The 24,903-nt window shown below is 40.7% G+C and overlaps 1 protein-coding gene and 1 long non-coding RNA gene across 5 annotated transcripts in view; one reads left to right on the forward strand and one right to left on the reverse strand.

The window, feature by feature from the left end:
* Positions 1-517: 517 nt before the first annotated feature.
* On the reverse strand, positions 518-19,634 carry Dipk2a (divergent protein kinase domain 2A). Its single transcript, NM_001134472.1, has 3 exons — positions 18,775-19,634; positions 6,505-6,808; positions 518-3,376 (listed from the first exon to the last, which is right to left on the reverse strand). Exons 1-3 carry the CDS (start codon positions 19,429-19,431, stop codon positions 3,045-3,047), a joined length of 1,293 nt encoding a protein of 430 aa, NP_001127944.1. The 5' UTR covers positions 19,432-19,634; the 3' UTR covers positions 518-3,044.
* Positions 19,635-19,911: 277 nt separating this feature from the next.
* LOC102552709 (uncharacterized) overlaps positions 19,912-24,903 on the forward strand; it is a 38,873-nt gene continuing 33,881 nt past the window's right edge. For 3 of the 4 annotated variants that reach the window (XR_005488380.2, XR_356500.4, XR_010054243.1), the window contains exon 1: positions 19,912-20,796. This is a non-coding gene — a long non-coding RNA (uncharacterized LOC102552709). The remainder of the gene's footprint in view (positions 20,797-24,903) is intronic. The other variant, XR_010054242.1, reaches the window with a different exon arrangement.

Consider the following 24,903-nt stretch of genomic DNA (forward strand, 5'->3'; position numbering starts at 1 on the left):
CTCTCAAAGGCGGCATAACTGAGGTGCTGGTTTGGGCTGCTGTTTTCAGTATCACTTGAATTCAGAGATTTCCATACTCAACTCGTCTTACTTAATCCACTCTGGTTAGCATCCTGCTCGGTCATGAAGTTGCTTCATCTAATCAGCCTGTGGTACAGAATTCCTGAAGTGGGAGGAGCTATGAAAAACCTTCTGCTTTGGCCATTACTGTTCACTTTGGATTGGTTACACTGCAGTTTGGGTGGAAGAGAACAAACATACCTAGCATGTACTCCTGAAACAAAGGGCACAGGTGACTTGTAAAGTAAGCTGAGGCAAACAGATCTGGATGAAGCTGAGACACACTTGGTAACTCTGGAAGTTACTGTCATGGCCATGAACATCATGTAAATTCTCCGATGTACATTTGACATTTTCTAAGCTTTTCCCAGTTCTTAGTAATAAGAAAAACAAAGCAGGTACCTTATACTCAGCTCACATTCAACTGAGCCAATTTCCAAAAACTGTAACAAAAGTGAATTAACTAATTTTTTATTTGTTTTTTGCTCAAGAAAAACTTGCAGAGTTGAAGACAGAGTTAGCAAAATATGGTTCTTAAAGTATTCTTTATTAAGATCATTAAAAGTTGCAGAAACAACTTTATATTATAAAGGCACAGGGAGACAGTTCTGATAAAATATTCAAATTAAACAGTAACATACAGTACAAAAGACAATTTAAATGCACATACAAACCCCAAATGTTTGATTCAAAAATATTTCACTGCGTCTATTAATGGGCAATGATTAAAAATATAGACTGCTGCTGTATAATAAATATCTGAGTGTGAGCATCTGGATAGCAAAGAGAACAAAATACTTATTGCTTTTCACATACATATTTTTCCCTGTAATTTTAAATTCCTAATTCTTTTACTAGCTTCTCAAACATCTCCAAAGATAAAAGAAATTCCACATAGTCTCTCATGGTAGTCATACCTGAAGTAGCCATCACTGCCTGGAGAGCCTTACTTCTTGCTCTGTAATCACAACCACAGTCACTCACCAAAAAATATGATGTTTGTGGAACCACAGACAGCTCTCCTGTGAGTTCCAGCGTCCATGTTACGAATAGGTGGAAAATCTAAGGGTGTCCTGTTTTGAAATTCTATACTTTAGTATAGCTCTAAGGAAGCAAATGGGTATTATTGTTGAATGATTTTTTTTCCTATGCCCTTTAAAGGATTTTTTGAGTTTGTAAAAAGTAAGCTTAGCAAGTTCGTCAATGTTTCATTGAGAGCTATGCAATATACTGATGTGTAAGAAGAAACACAATGCAATCAGTTTTATAATAGAGAGCTCTTACCCTATGTCTTCCCATTTTTAAACTTGGATTCATTTTATTGCTGTCTTCCTCCACTTTGGATTAACAAACTAATTTAAGGTGGTACAAAGAGAATTTCCATCACAATAATCAAATAACATGAAAGAGGCATCCTAAATAATGGCATGTCAACTTAAGAAGTACCTATGCTGACACAGTTGACAGTTACTTGACCATGTCACGTTCAGATGGTTTATAGCAGCTACAAATGCACCTGGCATGGGGCTTGAGGATCAACACATATTTGCTAAATGAATGAAAAGGAAAACCTTGGCTTTGGTTGTGCATGTTTCAATCACTTTCTGATTTCAGTAAGTCAGCCCAGAACCCACTGCCCCAAACTTTACTGCAAACAAAAAAAAACAACTTCAAACAGAAAAATGTTACCTGTGCTAGTGAGAGCCAACTTTTTACAAAGAACAGCTTTTAAATAGACAAAACTTTTACACAGTATTTGTTAATTTTTCTACTCACATATTTAAATTTGATGTTCTGATATTTAGCAATTGGGTAAAGAAGATCACAATGGGCAGACAAGCTTTACAGTACAAGTTCCTAGTGTATCAGTAAGTAAAAGGTTCTGATGCCTAAGTAAATTCCAACAGTGATCACCATATTCATTTTGGAAAAACTACCAATGAATAAAAGAGTCGAAGGTCTTTAAGTTATACACGTTTTAAATATCAGCAGTAGCTCAACTGTCAGCATTAAAGGAACAGGTAGATCTTAATTTAAGAGTGACAGCTAAAATACTGAAGTGGGATAAGAAGGTGACCAATTCTATTTTCAGTCCTAACCATAGGAATGTGTCTTAATATTTCTTTGGCATGTGCATTACTATCTTGGACTAGTTAGCATTAAAAACATTGACTTTTATTGTTTCTTCAATCGAAGTGTAGACTGCTAGTGTATTATTCTTGAAGCCTTTTAGCAAAGGACACAGTGCCATTTTGTAGCATATGCTGAACGCCATGTTCAGTGTATACTTATAATTACTGGCATTGAGGGATTTAACTCTTAAATAACCTGAAATGATATTATCATGCAATGGTAAAGCATAGAAGGTCAGGGAGAGGTAAATTATTTACATGATGAAATACTAAGATCTCTGTAAAAACAGTAAACCTGGGAGTCCTGCCCTAACAGTTAAGTATGTACCGCATAGCACTGAATGAAAACTACTTATATTAAAATTTAAATGAATACCTATAGTAACCTGGTTGTGTAAAACTTTTAAAAAATGGGAAATGATTTTACACATCAGAAGGAAAATGTGGCCTATAAAACAGGCCAATCTAACTTGACATTCAAAGTAAATGCAAGAGATTCACAAAATCATGATAGAAATGCAATCTAAGTACCAAGTACCCTTTGATACACAAGCCATGTAACTATCAGACTCCTTTCCAATAGCTTAACAGTATCATCCACTCAGGTATGGGGAGGGGAAAAAGCGGTCAATGGTATCCCAATCTCCAAAGTGAAGAACAGACTTGCAGAAGCATCATGAGAAGTTTGATGGACAGTAATGTCTTATTTTGACGGGTGTTAATGTAAGATCTACCAGAAGTTCATCATCCTCTGATGCCATACTTCCACACTTTGTTTATTCTAGGCAGTTTTTTGGTGGTTTAGTTTTGCCAGTGCTATTTCAGCAAAGAAAAGGAAAAGATCACTGCTGACTACCTCACATTGTGACTTAACTGTGCTAGATAGCCTCGCAGTTCTTTTGCAGCCTGGAATCGGCCATAGCGCTTCTTGGGGTTGGTGCACTCATCCAGCAAGGCCTCCAGTCGGCCATCTTTGGCAATTTCACTTGGTGGATCATGAAGGAGTCCTCCAGAAGTGCCACGCCAGGTGGCATGTCTAGATAAGAGGTTTTGACAAACAGCATAGTAATTGTGGTCCACAGTGACACGAGCACAAAGGATTTCTTTCGAAAATGATAAGCAAGCCTCCTTGTCACAGTCATCAAACTTGCTCTCATACCATACATCCCAATTCTCAGGCTTATCTGTGAATGAAAAATCAGAAATGTTTATTTGAAAAACAATTTCCTGAGGTTCTCGAACAGAGTATCCCATTAATTAACAGACCTTTGTCCTGTACTTTTACATATAAAATACACATGGTAAAACTCAAGTGCTTTAATAATTCATAAAATCATCTTTTATTGGGATCTCAAGTTGAAGGGATCAAATAAGGCCCCATTTTTCAGGTTCATCCAGGATTTCCTCTAACACAGAGGATCATAAACCATCACCTAATGCTACAAGACTGGAAAGATCTAGATTTCTACCTGGAGTGTCAGGCAACTACATAAGAACACCTTATTTTAGATCTTAAAAGATAGTAAGTCATATGTAGCAGAGGATGGCCTTGTTGGGCCCAATGGGAGGAGAAGCCCTTGGTCCTGCCAAGCCTGGACACCCCCCCCCCCCAGTGTAGGGGAATGTCAGGGTGGGGAGGGAGAACACCCTCATAGAAGGGGGGGATGGGATGGGGGCTTATAGAAAGGAAATCGGGAAAGGGAATAATATTTGAAACGTAAATAAAAAATTCCAATAAAAAAAAAGAATTAAAAAAACAGGGAAAAAAAGATAGCAAGTCAAAAAGTTAAGAGAAAATAGTGTTGACTGTTGTGGCCCATAAGACAGTATCAGCAAAGAGATGCACACAGGGATGCTGGTCTGCCCCTCTGAGGAAACAGCACTATAGCTAGTGTGAGACACATACCAAGAAATAGGTACAAGTGGATCTGGGGGGGGGGGGGGAGGAGGGGGGAGGAGGAGGGGGAGGGGGAGGAGGACGACGACGAGAACAACAAGAAGAACAAGCAGCAGCAGCAGCAAGTTGTAACTTGCATGTATGAGCACCTACTGCTCAGAAAGAAGGTAACTTTGGGTCAAAGCCGGGGGGGGGGGGGGTCAGAGGTCACTGCAGGCCTGTGAGATGGCTTAGCAGGTACCGCTAAACCTGACGATTCACATGATGGAAGGTGACAAAATTGTCCCTAAGTTATCCTGTGGCTCCACACATACACCATGGCGTAACCACATTCACATACATACACCCACAAACACACAAATATAATTTTTTTAAAAGTTACCTCAGTAATTAAAGGTTTAGAAAGAAAAGCCAAATCAAAGAAATATTTGAAACAAAAATTATGACTAAGAGAGCAAAGTGTAAGGTTCTAACTGGATGGCAAGGCAGGAAATACTAACATAATAGAGTGGATGTTTTATAATATGAAACAGCTAGGACATTCAGGAGGGCTTGTCATATATGTGTTAAGAAAGAGTAAGCCCTCAGCAGGACTGTGATGACCACAGAAAATGCAGTGACCATACAGCTGCCTGCCAGCCGCATGGACCAGGCACCACAACTAGGAAATGCTTGAAGGTAACCTAAGAGTGCTCCTATCCCTTACGTCTGGGGTGAGATAAGCTAAGAAAGTAAGATTCTCACCAAGGAGCAACAATTCTTGGGTTTATTTGATAGAGAAAAGGTCTTATTGCAGCCCAGGCTGGCCTCTAATGCCATATGTATTCTAAACTGGCTTAAAACCTGTGATGCTCCTCTGTTACCTGCTTGAGCGTTGAGATTCGGTTGAGAACATGGTTTCCATAACATTTCTTTTTCTAGCCAAATTACTTCTAGAATATAGCTTACTTATCCTTCACACTTTGAAGTTCCTATAGTATTTGAATTTCAAAACATTTCCCACACTTAGCCTACCAATCATGCAGAGAGCTCACAAATAGACAGACAGCAAAGTCTGGATGAAGATATAAAATCACTAATGTTAAACTAAGTCAGATCTGCAGTGCTAGTCATCGCCCAAGTTAAAATAAGACAGAACCACCACAATGGGGACCCCAGAAGAAAACAGAACACCCCTTAAAGGCCCTGCAGAGAAATAAACCCTCCACAAGAGCAGTTCAGTTGATGACCTGTAACTGCATGAACTTCCTTTTGCAGTAAGTTAAACAAGGGGGTCTCGATGTTTCTATGCACAGCCTCCGTCTGCTCTCAAGAAAGGCTTCTACAACTCTGAATATATAGGGATATAAATCAAATATTTGACAATAAGAAACCATGAAACCATTTTGAAACAATTAGTTGATATATAGTTGCAATGTTTACTAAAGAAAAGAAAAACTCATACTGAGGAAATGAATGTGTGTTTATCTTTATGTAAGAATTAACCCTCAGCTGAGTACCTAATATTTTGCAAGACACAAAACAGCATCTTGTTCTTCAGCACTGGATACTCTTGAGTTTGCAGTAGTCAATGCTGAGAATGTTACTGTGGATAGGCACCTGCCAGAAACTGGGAGAATTGCCTTTAGAGCTAATCATTCTGTCCTAATACGAAACGAAAGTTGACTTTTTTTAAATAAAAACTTATCCAGCAACTAAAAGAGTAATTTTTAATATCAAATATCCCTACATAATACAATCTAAAAAACACTTATTTGATATTTACATGCCAAGGAATGATTGTAGGAAAATATCAAGTTTTCTATGGTCCAACATTTGTAGAGCTTATACAAACAGTTTGCAATCGATGAGGCCCAGCAGTCTGCAATCTGTGATCCAGGGAGCAGTGACTGATGATGTATGGGGTGGTGGTGAGCTCTGTGCTTTCGAGGCTGCAGAAGCTACATGACACAGCACAAGCAACCGCCAGCGTAAATACTCCACATTCGTTATTTACTTGAGTTTGAATTCATTTTTGCTAGTTGCACAATTAAGAATTCTTTGACTGCTACCAAATTTTTCTCCAACCCCCATATTTGGTTACGTAACCCCTTTTGATGTTGTGACCCAGTTTAATAAGCTGTGTCCCGAACTACAAAGCACAGTGTGGCAAAAGATATGCATGCATGTACACACACCTCCAGACTCCACACGCACAGGGATGAGTGGGCTGTACTCATTAAATACAGAGACTTTGCCAAATATAGAGAAAACTCTAGTTAGAAGTATAACAAATATTTGCTGACCCTGGCTGTACAAAATTTAAAAATAAGATACAAGTCTGTCATCTTAAGAAGACGATTAAGATTCTATTATAAATGTAACATTTAAAAATAGAAAATGTGCAAAAGATAAATCTGAAAATTATATACTTACTTTGTCTAATTAATCTTTTGTCGGCAACTAAAACATTTTCAGCATCCACAATGATTACCTTCCCATCTCTTGGACCAACTGCAAAATTGTCAAAGCTGACGTCCAGGAGGTAGAGTGCAAATTCAAAGTCATTGTTTGTAAGCTGCTCTGCTATTTCCATTAACTGCCAAGCAAGGTCAACTCTTTTCTCCCATGGTGCATTAAAATAACTCCACAGTTCTTCTCCAACGTAATTTACAGCCACCATTCTTCCACAAGCTCCGAGATACTTTGCAAATGGCCAACCTTCATCAGATGGAAAACTCTACGAAAGAATCATCTTAATATTATAATACAGTATAATAATATTATAATACAGATATAATAAGTGTCTCTCCCTAGTCTGACATCAGTGGGGATTCCTGCTTGGTACAGTTCACCAGTATAAACTCCACCTTCCTTCTCACTCATACCATTACATTACCACAGGCATGAAAGAATGGGAAAAACTTTGTACTTGAAATCTGTGACAAGTACTACTTTTCAATATCCCAGAAACAAATTTATCAACACAAGGTGAGAGATACTGTCTTTATTACCAATTCTAAAAACATTTATGCTTTTCTATCTTTTTGATTTCTACACATGCAAGCAATCAATGGTCTCCTTTGACTAGATAGTTCTGAAAAATACATTAACGAGTAATTATGTACCCAGTTAGGCACTGTGCTATGTGGGCAATGAGGATGAATTATAGAGGCTTTGTTTAGCTACAGGTTTTTATTTTAGAACAACAGACACTGAACAAATCCTATGGTGTTTGTAACTATACTAAAGTTTGTTCACTCCAAGAGGCCCTAACCAACCCAGAAGCACTCAAGACCATGCTGGGAAGGATTCTTGGCCCTTTAACAATATCCAGGTCTGGGAAAGAATACACTGGTCTCAGCACGGCCAACATTCTGAGCATCCATGACTTGGGTTAGGCTTGTTTCAACCTTTTCCCCCTGCTCCAGCCTCAAAATTAATTTTTTCACACTAGTGAGGTTTTCTAATGGGCTTTTCAAAAAGCAATGTCTTTATAACCATAAACAAGTCATTTTGAACTTAATTATCACCTAGATCTGCCCATGATCCCATGCTGAGATCCAATCAGGGCCCTGCGCACGTCAGGCTTTACAAATGAGCAACACCCCTGCCCATCAAAGATACTTTCTACCACTAGCATATGCTGTGACAAAAGTGAACACTGGAGAAAAACAAAAGATGGTTAGGAGTTAATTGTTAGTTTCATGTGTAAGGTTACAAGGCCAGAAGTTCGTGTCAGTCTTGTAATTCTTAGCTGAAAAAAAATTATGAAATGATACTTAAACCAGCATTAAAGGAGTGGAGGTAAACCAGGAAGACAGCAAATAGAACCTTAAAACCCTCCAGAGAACCAACTTCCATTGTCAAACTCTGAATAATCTACTTACACTTGAAGAGCAGAATCTTCCTTCTTTAAAAAACAAAACACAGCAAAAACTAAAAAACCAAAAAGCAATGCTACTTTTGCCTCGACTTTTAATTTAATTTAAAGCTTATTTTAAAGTCCTTGTGCTAGAAGAGAACATCTAGAACTGCTTCTACTAGAGCTACATCGACTTTGCACCTCCTTTAGTCTAGACATGCACAACAATCGTACTTGGCAGATACGACTTTTACTTATAAGTATTCTATGACAAAATACTAATTATATGAAAAGATATGGTGGATCTTAAATACAGTAAATTAATGGATTCACTCTGGGGCAGAGACAACAGCTACTTAGTCTTTAGAAATTATAGGCAAATGTGTTTTTAATCCTTAACAATATTTTTATTTCTCTTGGGCACTGAGAAAAGTGACAGGCGTTCGCTTGGATGAAACATGCAGTGCAGATACAAACCACACACTGCTTCAACTTTCCTCTCGATTTAAAATATCTCATGACCTTGACATTTCTGTTAGACAAATGGCTACAAACAGACTTGGCTATTTACAAGAAGTGTGAACATATAAAGATCCTGACGTAAAAAATGGAACACTGAAAGTTCAGTAAGTGTGTGGCATCACATTATTTTATCATGTAAGAAGACAGACAAAACCACCTCCATACAGCGTATTATTCACACGCCATATTGTAAAACAGACACAAGCATATCTTTGTGAAAATAAAATGGTCTTTGACAAGAGAGAAGGGATCCCTGCCAACATCTGCACATGTATAAATGCCTCCTTGTTTTTGGAGTCTTTCCAACTGGCAAACTACAGTCAAATGTACACTTCATTACCCATGCCCCTCATAGAGGAGGGTAAAATACATGAACAAACGTCATATTGAACAACTTTGATATTAGCATTGTGACTGCTCGTGACTTTTAACTGGCATCTTATGCCTCGTTTTAAGAGACAATTCTTTCACATAGCTTGCTACCTACTCTTTTGGAAGAGCTTTAATCACTTTAGTCACACCATTTGCTTATAAGACAGTATTATTTCATTGCATAATCAAAGAACTTTTCATTAATGAGAACTGAATTTTATTAAACATACTGTAGTACAATAAATAAATAAATAAATAAATAAATAAATAAATAAATAGCTCAGAGTTGGAAGCCAAGTTTAAAACAACCCTGGCTTACAACCAGAATACCATAGCCAACCAGAATTTGACAGACATTTTGAGTTCATTAGAGCTTAGATTTGTTAAATATAAAGTAATATTGAAAAATGGGTATTTTTTTTCTTATTGGCAAACTCCTACAAATATATACAGTAGCTGGAATTAAAAAGTTTATTATAGAGGCCTAGATGCCCTTACTTAGAACAAAAATCTGAAGACCAGATATTCAAACTATCTAAAACCAAAGAGTTTCATTTAATCTGAAATATGCAATTATTTTATTTAATTATTTACTATTTACAATCGAAAAATGTGCAAGTGCTTCCAAAACGAAGGTGAATTTTCAGACTCAGAACAGTACCAACAGCAGATGGAGCAGGGCCTCTCAACTTTTTATAAATGTTTGTAAATTATTGCATGTACAAAATATAGACTATCAATGTTATAAAAGTAAAGACTGCATAAAGGTACAGGACAGTTGTAAATCTACATATTTGCTTTTCCACTAATGAACTTTAAAAATTAAATTAGCGACAGCACAAAAACAACTCTGGAATATTAATGTAAACATAAGAATTATTTTTATAAAGGACATGGTGCAATGACAGAACACTTATACATTATGTGTGAGGCCCTGGAGATGACTGAGATCCACAAAGACAGAGATTAATTAAAATAGTTAATCTAAGCATGATTAACTGCTAGGATCTAAATATTATACATGCCTTCAATTTTAACTTGAAAAATAAAATGTTTTGGTCTTGAAGTATAAAACAAATTATCGCATCTGAGAATTTTGTTTATTCTTGGACAATAAAACCGTAAGTTCACAAAACTTAAGTGATGTCAGTAAGAGCACTAGGTGCCCAGACACTGTCTAAATGCCAGACATTTACCCAGGTCACCTTCTATTATACAAAAACAAAACAGGAGAAAAACAACCCATGGAGCCCACACATAAAGGTTATGGGAAAGACTGTAATGCAGATATGTAACACCTTCTGTAACATACAGTCTTCAACGGAATTCCTACACTAAAAGGAAAGTATTACACAGCACATTAGAATAACGGGTTTGAAATTATAAGGCAAGACAAAGATCTCAATCTCTACGTCTCAAGACCAGAACCCAGTTCTCCCCACTCCATACTCAGTCAAGCTACTTCTCTCATGTGCTACAACTTCTCGGGCGTTTGTTTTCACTAGGTCACCACACTTGGGCTGCTCTTAGCACATCCACTGTCAATCAGTCTACTGAACACTTACCATTGGCATTTAGAGAACATGGAGGGCGAATAGCCTACATTACTCTGGATCCTAACATCTGCTTGAGGAATGCTGCTCTGTGCTAACAGCACAGGTTATGTAGTTACCTTTATAAAATCAGAGAAAATTCTGAAACCATGGAATACTGGACTGAAAATTAATAGCAGTCTGCTTTGAATTTATCTTGACTACTGCAAAAGAACCATAGCTGGCCTGACTCTGCCTTTCATTACCCCTGGACTTTATGGTGATTAACACTGTGCTAATAAGTTAGACTTATAATACACAGAACCAACTCAACATATTTGAATCCTTTTTTCTTTCTGTTGAACACAGTGATTTTTTATTTTTGGTAGTAAGTGGTTACTGAAGCATTTGGAATTAGTTTTGTATGTGTTACTACTTTTTTAAGTTTTGCATTATTAGTACTTATGAACACATTATACATTTTTATAACACACTTTTTAGGATAATTTCTAACACACTTGTATAGCCCACTAGGAATTAAAAGCTCCTAAAGAACAGTGAATAGATTTAGTGGTCCTTGGTCATATTTAGAAGGTGTTATTCATAGATGTTTTCTATCAAGAAAGTAAGGGCATTTCTGGATGAATACGTAGATTTGGGGAAGCAGACCTTTAGAAAGTTTGTTAAATTCAGAGAGTACATAGGCCTTTCCCCTTTGGTTCTGGACCTGCCTAATGAAAACAATAATATAAATATCATTCCAGTTTTACAGAGGAAGGAAACAGATCTCAAAGGACTTACTATTTTCCTGTAAATGGCATAAGACTAACAGAATAAAATATAAAAAGTTACAAAGGCTGGTGCTCTACTGTCTTTTACTCCTACGTAACCAATATTAGTTTTATATACTAAAATTTAATTACTCAAATATTTGTCATAGAAGAATACTAGCTAGCATTCTTTTGAAAGGTATATAACTTCAATTCATGAGAAAATATCAAATAAACACAAGGGAAATGTGTTACCACTTAGGATTTTTTAAAGGAGATTCCTAATAAACTAACTTTAAAAAGTCTATCACTCACCAAAATATACAACCTAAAATGCCCATAGTTTTCTATAACTGGGATTCTGCGCACACAAAATTTAAATTTGAGAAAAGTACACAAAATTTAAACTTGAGAACATTTGAAGAAAGCAAATGTTACAAGGAGTGCCTGGATGTTTAAAGGTTTAATTTCAATCTTAGAATTATTTTAAAAGCCCAAATCTGAATGAAATCCCAGTGTGGCAATACATGTTGTAACAGCTGTTCATACAGATTAGTCAACTGTGCTGTGTTGGTGACAGACTAATGTGTTCACAGTTTTGTGAACTGTCTAGAGAGGGAATACAGTAAAGTTACTAGGAAGATTTAATAGTTACCTAATTTCTACTAGAATTTCTGTGAGATCTTAACTTCTTAATTTAAATTGGGAAGTAGCACCCAAAAATTTATCACAAATATAGCAGACACCTAAAACCTCAAGATATTTTAGGTCTCAGGATATGCCTCATTTATTATCATGAAATCATTTTCTGAATGTCATTTTCCAACTGCCTCAAATTCCAACATTAACCAATGCTTTGAAAATAACAAGGTTGTGTTAAGCGAACATCATGCCAAATGGCTGTAGGCAAAATAGAAAACCAATGTCACATACATTAACAAAACCTACCTAAATTAAATAGAAATAAGTCATCTTGTAGGACAGATTTTACACACACACACACACACACACACACACACACACACACACACACACAGCCAAAACTCACTTGGCAAAGCTTTATGCAAAAATATACTAACCTCAACAGATCCTTTCTTATCTACTCTACAAACAGCAACTGTTACCCACATTTCTAACTTGAATGTGTAAGTACAAACATTTGTTACCAATTAAAAAAACCATTAAAAGAAATAAAGGCAAGCTCTTTAGGGCCTGATAACCTAAGAATGTGATCTTACTTTCTTCAGTCAACACAGTGCTGGCTTCCTTGGTTCCAAACACAACTCATCTTAAGGACAGTAAAGCATCTGCCAACAGCAGTGTCTTCCACCATTAAATAAATGCCAGGAACTATTTTACAGAGATTAATATTCTGATTGTCGAAACCCAAGTTCCCCCGCCCATTTCTTCTGTGTGCTTTCTTACAATAGAGTCTAACAGTAGACTCTTAAGATTTCTTTTACTTCTCTTTACATTTTAACCCAACAAGTCTTAGAAGTTACTTTCCTTAAATTCATTCTCCAAAACTACTTTTAATTCTCCACTGCTTTGAAATAAACTCTGAGCTCACCCAGCCTGAGTACCCTGTGTCTTATGCTCAACTAGCCTTCCCTATTCCCAGGCAAGAGGACTCTCACCTGAGCCCCTCCTGGATTTTTTTCCACCAGAGAGCTTCCCTGACCTCTTCATTGAATGTTAACATTCAAAACTGTCTTGTTCTCGTGTGCCACCCATTCTTAAAACTGAAGCTGTGCAAACTGTATCCTGAACTGTCACCTCTGCTATAACCCAAAGGTGGTATACAACGGTGGCTGGCAGCATCCAGCAATGGCATAGTAACTCTGACGTCACTTCTGTTTTACATCATTCAGCAATGTCATGTACTGGATAAAATTTACCAAGAAAAATAATTTGTTTTGTATTCATGATATTTATTCTACTCCATTTAACTCATATGTGACAAATGCCTAACCCCCTTTAAATGATTGTCCCCAGTAAACTAGAACCTGAAGTTAAGAGCTATGTAGATACGTTGGATACGTGTGTGTGTGTGTGTGTGTGTGTGTGTGTGTGTGTGTAAGACATAATCAGCACAATATACTAAAGGTAAATAATCTTTCAACTACTATAGTTGTCTGAAAATGAGAAAGCTTGCAAGAATACATTGTAACGATTTCATGTTTATAAATTACAGACATTTTACATATTCCTTGCATATGCTCCATCTCCTTTCATCTTTAAAGCAATCCTGACCAGTAAGCATTGACATCCTCATTCTGTAAATTAAACCTCAGGGCTGAGACACTTGGGTGATTTCCCCACATGTCATCGAATAAATTCATGTCATTGCAGAATATAAATGGGCACAATCACCTTTCTACCTCCAAACACGCAAAATCTCACCCCTTCAGTATTCTATCCCCTTTGCCCTCTCCCAACCCTCAAATGAGACATCTAATGTGTATAATAACTTTCATTGTAACTGGTGTGTGTGTGTGTATGTATGTGTGTGTATGCACCCAGAGTAGTCTCTCTAATCTTTTAGTGCAAATACCTTACAAGACAGTTTGCCAAATGAACAAACAAAATTCAATTATTTTGACTGCACATCTAATAAGCTCTTTAGTATTTCAGATAACTTCTTTACAACTTATAAATTGGATAAATAATTTTAATATATAATTTTACCTTTTTATTAATCATTTTATTCATTTACATTTCCAATGATATCCCCCTTCTCTGTTACCCCTCCACAACCTCCGCCCCACACCCCCACCCCCGCCTTTAAAACTTTCTAAAGACCAGGCTTGGTGACACATGCCTGAAGTCCTAGAACTTGGGAAGTAGGACAGGAAGATCAACAGTTCACGGCCAAACCTAAACTTTCCAGGGTTTATAATTAGGGTGGATAATTACCGCCACCTTTGACTCATTTCAAAATGGTTTCAAATTCACCACAGACGTAAGGAATGAAGTCTTTACATCCTCCAGGCCACTATTATTAGTTCACTATATAGAGGAATGGAAGGTACAGGAATAAAAGTCAGCAATCTGTGAAAACTCAGTAGCAGTCAATGACAGTAACAGGCCAGAGCAGCCACAAGGTTAAAAACAAAACAAAACAAAAAAACAAAAGCCAATCTTACAATCTTCTGAAAAACTGGCCACCCAAGACCAGAAAGTCCAGCACACAGGAAAAAGAACAATCAGCAGCAAAGACAAAAAGATCACTATTTCCAGCAACAAGGGTAAGGCAGACTAATCCCCCATGCAGTGGAAATATGAAGGCATGCCTCCTTACGGATGTCTGTTTCATTGGTTTTCCTAAATAAATAAATAAAAATGCCCCTTCATTTTCGGACCCGAGGTATACAAAACTGTTTCTGTTATGTTCATTTATATTTTCATGAGATTTAGTCAAGTGTCAAACATGTTAATGAAACCTCAAATGTAAGCACACACACACACACACACACACACACATGCACACACACAGAGCGTAAGAACTGAAGATTGACAAGTGCTCTCCTCTGCCCTGCAGGGTGTGTGATCACAGCTACAGTCCTAGCACTGGAGGCTGAAGCAGGAAGACTGAACTGAGCACCAAAAGAAAACAAAGCACCGACCTGACCTCTCTGTGTGCGCAGGAATGCATTTATTAAACCCGCTGCCAGAGGGAGAACCTGAAGGAGCCACAGCCCTGCCTGCCTCAGACTTCCAAGGAGGCGAAAACATCCATTCTGGGAAGCACTGCTGAACAAGGTGCTTGCCTCTTATTTTTCTCCTCCTTAACAGGACTTTTGTTTTGAAATCTGAGTACATGTGTGTAAAGTTTAAATATAAGAAAAGCTTGAAAGATTGTTTGATCTGACCTCACATGCACACCCTAGCAGAGACCTAGCACCCCACTCCACTCCTCTTTTAGACAAGATCAATTAAATCTATCAGTTAGAGCTAAAGGACAGCAACAAAGAAAAACAATTGCTCAAATCAAGAATGAGAGCCCTCCCACCCCAAACAGGGCAGAATCAAAGGAACTAATTCAACAGACCTATTTGGGAGAAAAGAAAGTTATTCCATAAAAAGAATGTTTATCAACTTATCCCAACGTTTATCTTATCTCAGTGGTCATAATCCTTATTGTCTATTTCAAAAAGTTCTTTTTAGCAAGGCACCAAGAAGTACATCATCCTGAACTCGGGCTGCTACTGAGGCGAAAGCACTACTCAGCGCTCTCTGCAAACTTCCATTGGCTCTGCCACATCGGATGAGATCAGTCTAGCCGAGGTTCAGTTCACAGTCTGTCAGCAGCCACACTCTGTGTGTTTCCGGAAGCTGACCAAATGTCCTAGGTGATTACAGTCACCCTCTGTCCATATGCTAGCATTTATTCTGTTTACCATACGTCAAACCCCACCAAACGCCCTGTATATAATAATATTTTGCCTTTCACAAGTAAAAGGAAAGCTTAAAAGTCACAGCTTGAACAATGGTAATTGCATACTATAAAAACTAAGTCCTATTAAAGCCATGATACAGAAAATGTAAGGCAAATACAGTTTTACCAATATAATATAGTTAAACAAATTCTTGGCTCTCCCCCCACTAAAACAACCAAGGGCTTTCTTTTCTTCACTTGCCAAAGCTTCTGGGTCAGTCACAGATGGAGGCTGCGATTCGGGATCTCCAGACACTCCGCATCCTGACCTCACCCCTTTTCAAGAACAGGTAGTAACCACAGGCACCAGCAGAGACATTACCTTCCAATGTTCTACTTCCATTTCTAATGACCCAAGATTGTTATACACACACAAAACCCAACAAACCCCACTCCAGGTACTGCCCACCCCCCATGAGGGCCTGCTGGGCATAAGAATACGCCTGTTGCTGAGTAAAAATGTGGAGGAAGAAGGTTTCTGACACGATGAAGGTCCTGTCTATTGCAGAACAGCTCTCCTGGAAGCTTCATAACTGCTAAGACCATTAAGCAACAGAAGGGCCGCACTATCTTTCAGCATCACATTGGAACAAGACAGCACAGTTACAGGGAGAGTGTGTGTGTGTGTGTGTGTGTGTGTGTGTGTGTGTGTGGGGGGGGGGGGGTGTTTTACAGACCACACCTTCTACTTTGGTTCAGACCAAAACAAAGACTTTATCTTTTACTGTTTCTTACCATCTAAGGGCTAATGAGTTAAACTGATCCGTATTTTCATTTGTTTCACAAGTACCTTAAAAAGAGGGGATTTTTAAGTAATTGAGTAATTACTTAAAAGCATCATTACTCTGTTACTTTTGTGAAGAGCAGTTTGATAATGTACGTTCAAGGGTTTTTTTTTTTCCCCTAAAATTTTTAGACAATAGAAAATTTTAAAAAATCTAGTTTGTCATCATCCAGCTTCCAAAAATTCGTTAGGTGGCTCCCTCTCCTGGAAAGAAGTGAAAGGTGAGTTCAGCTCTGGTTCCTTACTTTAAAACTCTATGAAGCAAAAGTAAAGAAGCAAATGCTAGTGACCTTTCTATTAGTACCAAGACAGCTGGCTTTATAGAAACCGTGCCACCAAATGTTCAGTCTGCACGGCTAACGAGTAGTGCACAAGATCACCATATAAAAACAGTACTCTTCGTTACACATGCGGGTATGTTTTCAACTAGTTCTCAGTCACACTACACATACTCTCAAGTTCACTACCAAAGATCAAATGTTTCTATAAGGGAAGCAGCTACTCCAGGAGGATTTTAGGTTAAGCTCCACCTCCTCAGGTTAAAAAAAAAAAAAGCACTGTTGTACGGGTAGTAAAACTCCAAAGTGTGTGTTTAACAAACATGTGGCACGAAAGCTTCGGTACTACCCCTGGGAGCTGGGCGGTCTAAATTAAAGATGCAGTTTACGAATGCCACACTCTAGTAGACATTTTCTCACAGACATTTATTTATCCTGTACTCCATGTACTCATCCACCCAGAGCAATTTTGGCATTAGGTTTCAAATAAAGTGAGGAAAATGTAAAGTCACGAACACATTTGACTATCTCAATTGCAAAACAGGCTGAGAATGCCAAGCAAGGCAAGATACAAAAGCTCACAGTGAGAGACAGCTTTGCTGTGTGGACCCTGCATAACAAAGTTTCTCAAGTTCAGAAGCCTATGTTTTTAAAGAAGCAAACACAATGTTTAATCTTAATATTAGTTATTCCTAATACATCAATACCTAGAATCAATCCTATAAAAATTGTTCCATAAGTACTCAGTATTTTAAATGCAAAAACTGTATATACCTTAAGTTAGGTGCTAAATTTTGGACCCCCCCCCCAAGAGATTTTGACTTGGACTACAGTCAACTACACTGCTAAGTGCTGTCCAGGGACCAACCTAGCTGATATAAATACAGCTTGGAGGGGTGGGGGCTGGGAACTGGGGTCGTATTTAAGGACTCAACCTTTAGAGACTCACTAATCTAGAAACTAATGAATAAAATAATCCTCCAAGGTAGGCTGAACTGAATTTTACACTGATCAGAGATAAAACAGTATTTATTAAACAATCTGAACTTTAAAATTGACTCTTCACATACATCTTAACCGCAACTTTTAATTTTACTATGGCTCACATTAACTTCATCTGATCAAATATTCGTGCTAAGAATAGTTGGCTGAACTAATCAAGACTAGTTTCTCTTGACTAAAACGCAGAAAACTTGAAAGAAAAAGCAAGCCACAAATAGAGTACATTCCTATTCAAAGTTTAATGAACAACAGGAACAAGGGCCAAACCCTCTGGCCATTAGTGACATTCTTAGTGGAGAAAGGGCGTGAACTATACAAACAATTACTTGGGGTTAATTTAAAATCACTTTCCCTAGTACTTGACGTTTAAAACTGGTAACTTTTCTTGTAGCCAAGAGAGATCACACCCCTACTGGACAATCACTGCCCAAGGACACAGCACTTTAGCCGGAGGGGGGGGCGGAGGCGTGTAGAAACACTAATTACTCCAAAGATAAACCGAATTTTTCTCTTATCTTTTTTCCTGAGGCCATCAGTAAAAAGATTCCATTCTATGCTCCTAAAAGGTACATTTTCGGAATTAAGTCAAAAGAGAGCAAATAAATCTGTTGGGCTAGAGGCTAGGACCTTTATCCTTCGATCCTAGCTCTGACCTAAAAACACTTTAATTCCTTCCTTAACCGGATTACCATATGACTAGGGCAGGTCTCAGGATCAGGAATGCAAAGGTCCTGTCTTGGCCTTTAGCCTTCCCAGACCAAATCCAACACTTTTCCCCATTCCCTAGCTTCTAACTCCACGCAAAACACGAGTCACGAATTAGCTCCCTTCACTTACCACCACCCCACTCTCTGATCTCATCTTTCCTACCTGGTCCCAGAACTAGCTGACTTACAGGGAGTTGATCTAAGAAACAAAACAAAGACAGACTCTGGGAAGTTAGGCAAGCCCGGCGGGACAGCAAAGGAAGTGCGCCCGCGGTGCCCTAGACCTCGGAATGGGGAACAAGGGCTCGCGATCGCACTGGCACTGGCATCCAGACTGAGACAGGAGGGAGGGCGGAAGGGAACTCGCGAAGAGGCATTTTGGGAGAGTTGGGGACGCACTCCCTCTGGCGTTGAAGAGCCCCGCGCCCGCACCTACCTGTAGCACCAGCGGCTCGGGGTTGAAGGCCAGGGTGAGCAGCAGCTGCATGCGCTCCGAGTCCTTGAGGTTGCGCAGCAGGAAACTGCCCGAGTCCTTGGTCTCGGCGTAGCGGCGCACCAGGCGGTCCAGCAAGCGCTGCGAGGGGCAGTGCACCAGGTCTGACCAACCCTCCACCGCCTCCGGCGTGAGCAGCCGCACGTCGCCGTTGAGACGCGCGAACTCGGTGCGGGGCATGGCCTGGAGCAGGTCGCAGCGCGGCCGGCCGGTGGCCCGCTTGCAGATGCTCTGGTCGAGCTGCGCCAGCTCGCGCTGCGAACCCAGGCGCTTGAGCACCACGCGCCGGCGGCCGCCCTCGCGGGGCTCGCCGTACTGCGCGAAGTACACGTTCTTCACGTTGAGGAAGTCCAGCAGGCGCAGGCGGCCCCACGTCTCGAAGCCCACCTGGCCGTTGAGGAAACGGCGGCACCAGCTCGTGCCGAAGCACGCCGGGCACTTATTGAGCTGCAGGAAACGCCGGTCGGCGAGCTCGTTGCGCTGCCAAGAGGCGAGCAGCGACGGCGAGTGCAGCAGCATCAGCACCAACAGGCTGCCGAGCGCCGCCAGCTTCAGTGCACGGGACAGGCGGCCCAGCTTCAGGGGCACCAGGCGCCACATCCCGCCCGCGCGCGGCAGTGGCCGGGGCCGGGGCGGGCGAGCGCACCCCGGGCCGCCCCACGGCGCCGAGGCCCGCGGCGCAGACGGAGGGCGGCAGCGAAGAAGCCCGAGAACGGGCTGCGCCGGCCAAGCGCGGCGACTTCCCGATCGGCTGTCTCCACAACTCCGGGCGCCCTCCTCCGAGCTCCCCGCCCTCCGACTCCGCGGGCGCCGCCTCCTTGCCCGCCAAGTTATAGAGGCGCGGAGGGGGGGGAGGGAGCGCGGGACCCGCGGTCGCGCGCACGCGCACTCTCGCCCGGGACGCTTGAGCTGCGCCTGCTGGTCCCGGGCGAGCAGCGCGCGCGGGGGCGAGTGGGGAGTCCGGGCGCCTCTCACTCCAGAAGCTACGGTGTGAGGAGGGGGAGGAGAGGATGCGGCGGGCCCCACGCGCGGGCACGCCCGAGAGCGAGGGGCGGGGCCGGGGGCGGGGCGAGCGCGTCCCCGGGAAGCGTCAGCGCGAGCTCGCGGGGAAGGTGGGTGGAGGGTGGGTCCGGGAGGGCGGAGCCGACTGGCTCTGCCACCCCAGACCTTCAGTAACGGTTACTCTGGTGTGACTGTGGGGCTTCCCAGGCGCGCCGGGGGCCTTTGTGGAAAGGTCACCCGAAGGGAGAGGGCGGAGAGAAGTGCGTAGCGGGAGCAGAGCGGCCCATCCCGGGAGCGGGAGGAGGCGGGACCGAAGCCTGGGGGCGGGGCAGGAGTGGGGCCGGGCCCAGGTCCTGGGGGCGGGGCCGGGCCGCCTGCTCCAGGCCTTATATGGTGTGGCGCGCGCGTGTTCTTTTGACTGGCGGGACCTCCGGGTCGCGCGCTTTCTGCTGCGGTAGGGCCTGTGGGCCGACGGTGGGAAAGCGGTTAAGGGCCGGAATGCCTCTGCAGAGCTGGCGTTGTCTCTGCCAGAGGCGTTTGCAGTTTCGCTGAGTGAGCACTGGCAGGATGAGGTCCTTTCTCACCGGCGCCGCCCGTCGGGTCCCTGAGGAGCTTGGTTCCCCCTCGCTTCTCAGGCTGGGCCCAGGCCTGCCTTGCGGCCAGGACGCGTTGCTGTGGCGATGACCCTAGGGAGCCAGGCCGTCAGATGCTGCACCTGTGCTGTCTCGTTACCTCCTTCTGACACCAGACTGTGGAAATAACGTGGCCTAAAGCGCGTGGGTTTTAAGTTTTCGAAGGTCCGGGATCTTAAGCAGTAACTTCAGAATATGTTCTGTCAGAATACTTTTTAACTTTTAGCACTCGTGTGATCGTTGGCCTGATGGATAGCCAGTTCCTCTTACGCTGTTAAATATACTTTTACTGCGTTGATTTTAGAAGTCAAACAGGAAGTCACAGTAACGGGTATGTAGAGATAAACTACCGAAAAAAATGAGAGTTGTCTATGCTAGATTGTGACTCCCTTTCCCGAATTTTCTGTATAGTAGCATGAAGACTCATCCTCTGAAAGAATACTGGTAAGGTTAACGTTTTATGCTTTGTGATGTAGGAGTTTTAACTTTGGAAGAAATCTTCATCGTGGTGGTGATTTTTACAAGCTACTACAGAATACAAGTTTTAAGATGTTAGACTTCAAAGGCGTATACAAAGTGACTGGGAAATTTGGCAGATACAGAAGAGCATCTTGTGTTTCCTTTGGCAGGGATTTGGTTTAACTTGCCCATCAGACATCCCCCAAATCCATACAATAAGGTTCCGTAAGCAAAGGCTCAAATGAAGTCTACTCTGAAGTGTCTGGAGCTACGAGACTAGAGCTGTATGGTTCATTTGTGCTGCTGCTGCAGAGTTGTAAACTAAGCGAATAATTACTAACCTGTGTGTTGTCTTCAACACCCTGTCTACATCCTTCAGAGATTGCTTTAATGCTAGACAATGTGTGGCATCGCTTTAAAAACAAAATATTCTAATGGCATCATTTTATCAGTGTAAACAAACAAGGTTGTTTTACTCAATATAAGTTGTTTGAAGGGAGTCTTTGCTTAAAACTATATTTTGTTTAACAGCTCTGAATTTAGGGAGTCAATGACCTTTCTGCCTCAGTCTCCTAAGAGTGAGAATTTAGAGACATGACACATCATAGTCAATTGTCTGGAGTTTTTGCCATTAAAATTTCTAGATATTAAGATAGTCTTCAAGAATTTAATAACGTTTGCAAAAAAAAAAAAAAAGCTTTAGAGACACATGAAATAAACTCGGAGAGAGATTGGAAAAGATCAGTAAGTGTTAATGCACTTTTCCCCACTTTCCAGTAAACTACAGGATGCTTTTAGCTAATGGATCGTAAACTGCAAGCCAAAGTTCTTGATCATTATTTTAAACAAGAACGATGTAATTTCCAGTGTGACTGCCATTATTACAAATGTATCCAGTGCAATTAAAGACCACAGTGGTTTAAATATGTTTTTCATTTATGTATATACATGCACACACACACACACACACACACACACACACACGGGTGTTAGTTGGGTTGGGGTGGATGTCAGAGGTTGATTTGAGGAAATCAGTTTTCTCCCTCTGCAATGTGGCTATTAGGAATTCAGAGAGCCAGGCTTGGCTGCAAACACCATAACTTGCTGAGTCATCTCACCAGTCCAAGACCACAGTGCTTTGATACCAGTCATCTAATTTCAAAACTATTTACTATTCTGTGTACAGGCACGCCAGTGCATGTATATAAACCATGTGTATACGGGAACCCTGGAAGGTCAGAAGATTCATCAGTGCTCCCTGCAACTAAAGTTACAGAGCCTTATCGGAGCCACCATGTGGGTGCTTAGAACCAAGCCCTAGTCTTCTGCTAAGAATGAGGCTCAGCTTGGAGAGGGGTTCTGAAAGAACTGAGAGAGGGCGAAAACAAACTGGAAGTCAAATCGTGGGTCTAGACTGGTGGCCTATGCTCTACTGGAGACAGCTTTCCAGCCTGACAGTTCTCTCTCTCTCTCTCTCTCTCTCTCTCTCTCTCTCTCTCTCTCTCTGTGTGTGTGTGTGTGTGTGTGTGTGTTTTGTTTGAGACAGTTCTCTTTCTCTCTCTCTCTCTCTCTCTCTCTCTCTCTCTCTCTGTTTTGTTTGAGACAGTTCTCTAAGCAGTTCTCTCTTGCTATTCTAAAAACTCTCTGGATAGCTCATCTCTTGCACACTATAAGTCTTGTCTTTTATTTTACATATCAATTCAGTCATTTACTCCACATTCCCTTTTGATTATCCTATGAATGAGCACCCTATGACCCCTGTCCCTTAATTCTTAGGAGACTGCAAACACATTTTCTTTCAAAATTGGAAAAGAATTCAGAGATCTGCCTGCTTCTGCTAAGCACAATGATAAACTAGCTGGGTGGCACCTGGTCCTGAAAATACCGTTTTTACCATGCCTAACTTTATTGTGTCTTAGGCTGACCTTGAATTAAGGAATCTGCCTGCTTTTGTATCTTGCTGAGAAGCTGACTCATTACTTCAGCTACCTTTGTTTCTTTAGATTCATGAAGCCCCTCATATAATTCATATTTCATCCTTATTTTTTCATATTGAGAAATTACATATTTTTGATCTCATGTTTTTAGAGTTTCCACAGCCTTAAGGGCTGCCCTGAAGGTTCCAGTGTTTACCCTTCTGTTAAAACACTAGCCATATCTTTGCCTCCTGGACTTGCTGTCTGGGATTATTATGGAGTCATTAACATTAATGGGGGAGACATTCTTCAGAGAAATGCAAAGCATGTACTGTATTATACAAACAAGCCTTACACTGGTAGCAGCCATCTACACTCCTAGAGGCCCACTTCCACTGACCCTGTCTCAGGAGTAGGAACCATGTCATTCTGTCCCCACCAAGGCCATGCAGGACTGGCAGTCCTCTGCAAGAGAAATAAGGGCTCTGAACCATCTCTCCACCTCCTAGTCATCTACTTTTGTGGTCAGTGTTTTCTATTGCATTGCCTTGAGACATGTTCGTTGTCATAATTGGGAGTGAAATACTGTTGCTTTCTAGAGGGATAATGTATTACACAAAACTCTCCACCAGAGAATCCACCCCAAATGTTACTGAGCAGTTAAAAATACCTACAAAATTCTATTATGTTGTGTGGGTTTAAGCATGAACACTTGTTAATTATAATATTTATGATGAAAGTATAAATTAAAATCTATGCATATCTTCTGGCTGTGATGTTCAAAATGTGAAGTCAATTTGGAGGAATGTGGCTGCTTTACAATGTAAAATATCCAATTTAGAATAACAGAAAAATGTTATTGAATATATTTGTTACTAAAATTGAGGAAATGCTTCTATGCCTAATAATTAGAATTTTTTTCCTCATTCTTTGTCTATGAAGTGCCCTGGCATTTATATCCTGGAACAGTGTACCCATCATGATTCAATATAAGTTAAGGATATTCCTGTTGTAAAAACTATAAAGGCAATTTGTGTGTGCCTCAGTACCCAGAACAGTAACTGATACAATTAGTGATTTTCCTGTTAATGGTTGTTCAATAAGCAACTGAAGGAATAAACTCTTCAGAATAGAAATAATGTAATAATTCAGGCTAGAAATGGTGTTAGCAGTGATGCTATCAAGATCTACAACCAGAATATGCCATTTCTCTGAATGGAAAAGACAAACATCAGAGATTGTGTCTCTTAGTAATATCAGAAGTTACTCCTAACATTTCATTAATATGGCGGTCCAAATGTGAGCTGAACAATGACAATACTAATGGACATGGCAAAGTGGATGAGGACACCCCCAAGGGCTCAACCCTATGATAGAGGCAACTGAGGAAAGCTGAGAAGAAGGCAGGTGGTCTCCTCAGGGAAGAACACACCACACCAATTGTTTGTCCAGTGCCAGAAGATCAACCCTGAAAACATAAATACAAAAAAAATTATATAGACTGAACAGGTTATATATATTTATTTATTTATTAAAATGTAGAGAGAAAAGAGGCCATGAATTTGAGTGACAATGGAGAGGGCCTTGTGGGAGGGTTTGAGGGAAGGAAAGGGAAGGGGGAAATACTGCAATTATACAATTGCAAATTGTTAAACTACAAAAAGAAAGAAAAAGGAGAGGGGGGGGGAGGAAGGAAGGAAGGAAGAAAGAAAGAAAGAAAGAAAGAAAGAAAGAAAGAAAGAAAGAAAGAGAAAGACAAGGGTCAAGAGTACCTGAATGGAAGTAGTTTGTCTAATTGTGTCAGGTTCACTAACAAAAGAATCACAAACTGGGTGACTTTTAACTCAAATATATTTGTTAGAATATATTTGGAGACTGAAGAGTCTGTTCTGAAAATGCTTACAAGTTTGATGTCTGGACTCTTCTGGATCATGAATATGTATATTCCTTTTCCAAAATAATGATTACATTGTAACATTCACACACACACACACACACACACACACACACACACACACACACTTTTGTCATATCTTTACATGGTAGAAAGGAAAGAGGTTTTT

Source organism: Rattus norvegicus, chromosome 8, assembly GCF_036323735.1.
Source record: "Rattus norvegicus strain BN/NHsdMcwi chromosome 8, GRCr8, whole genome shotgun sequence".
NCBI classification, from domain to species: domain Eukaryota; kingdom Metazoa; phylum Chordata; class Mammalia; order Rodentia; family Muridae; genus Rattus; species Rattus norvegicus.

Excerpts from the sequence above, each read along its gene's own strand:
- Dipk2a (NM_001134472.1), bottom strand. The coding sequence starts at position 19,431 with ATGTGGCGCCTGGTGCCCCTGAAGCTGGGCCGCCTGTCCCGTGCACTG. Across the intron at positions 6,809-18,774 it reads CCGAGCCGCTGGTGCTACAG|AGTTTTCCATCTGATGAAGG; the intron begins GTAGGTGCGGGC and ends ATTCTTTCGTAG. Across the intron at positions 3,377-6,504 it reads CAAAAGATTAATTAGACAAA|ATAAGCCTGAGAATTGGGAT; the intron begins GTAAGTATATAA and ends TTTCATTCACAG.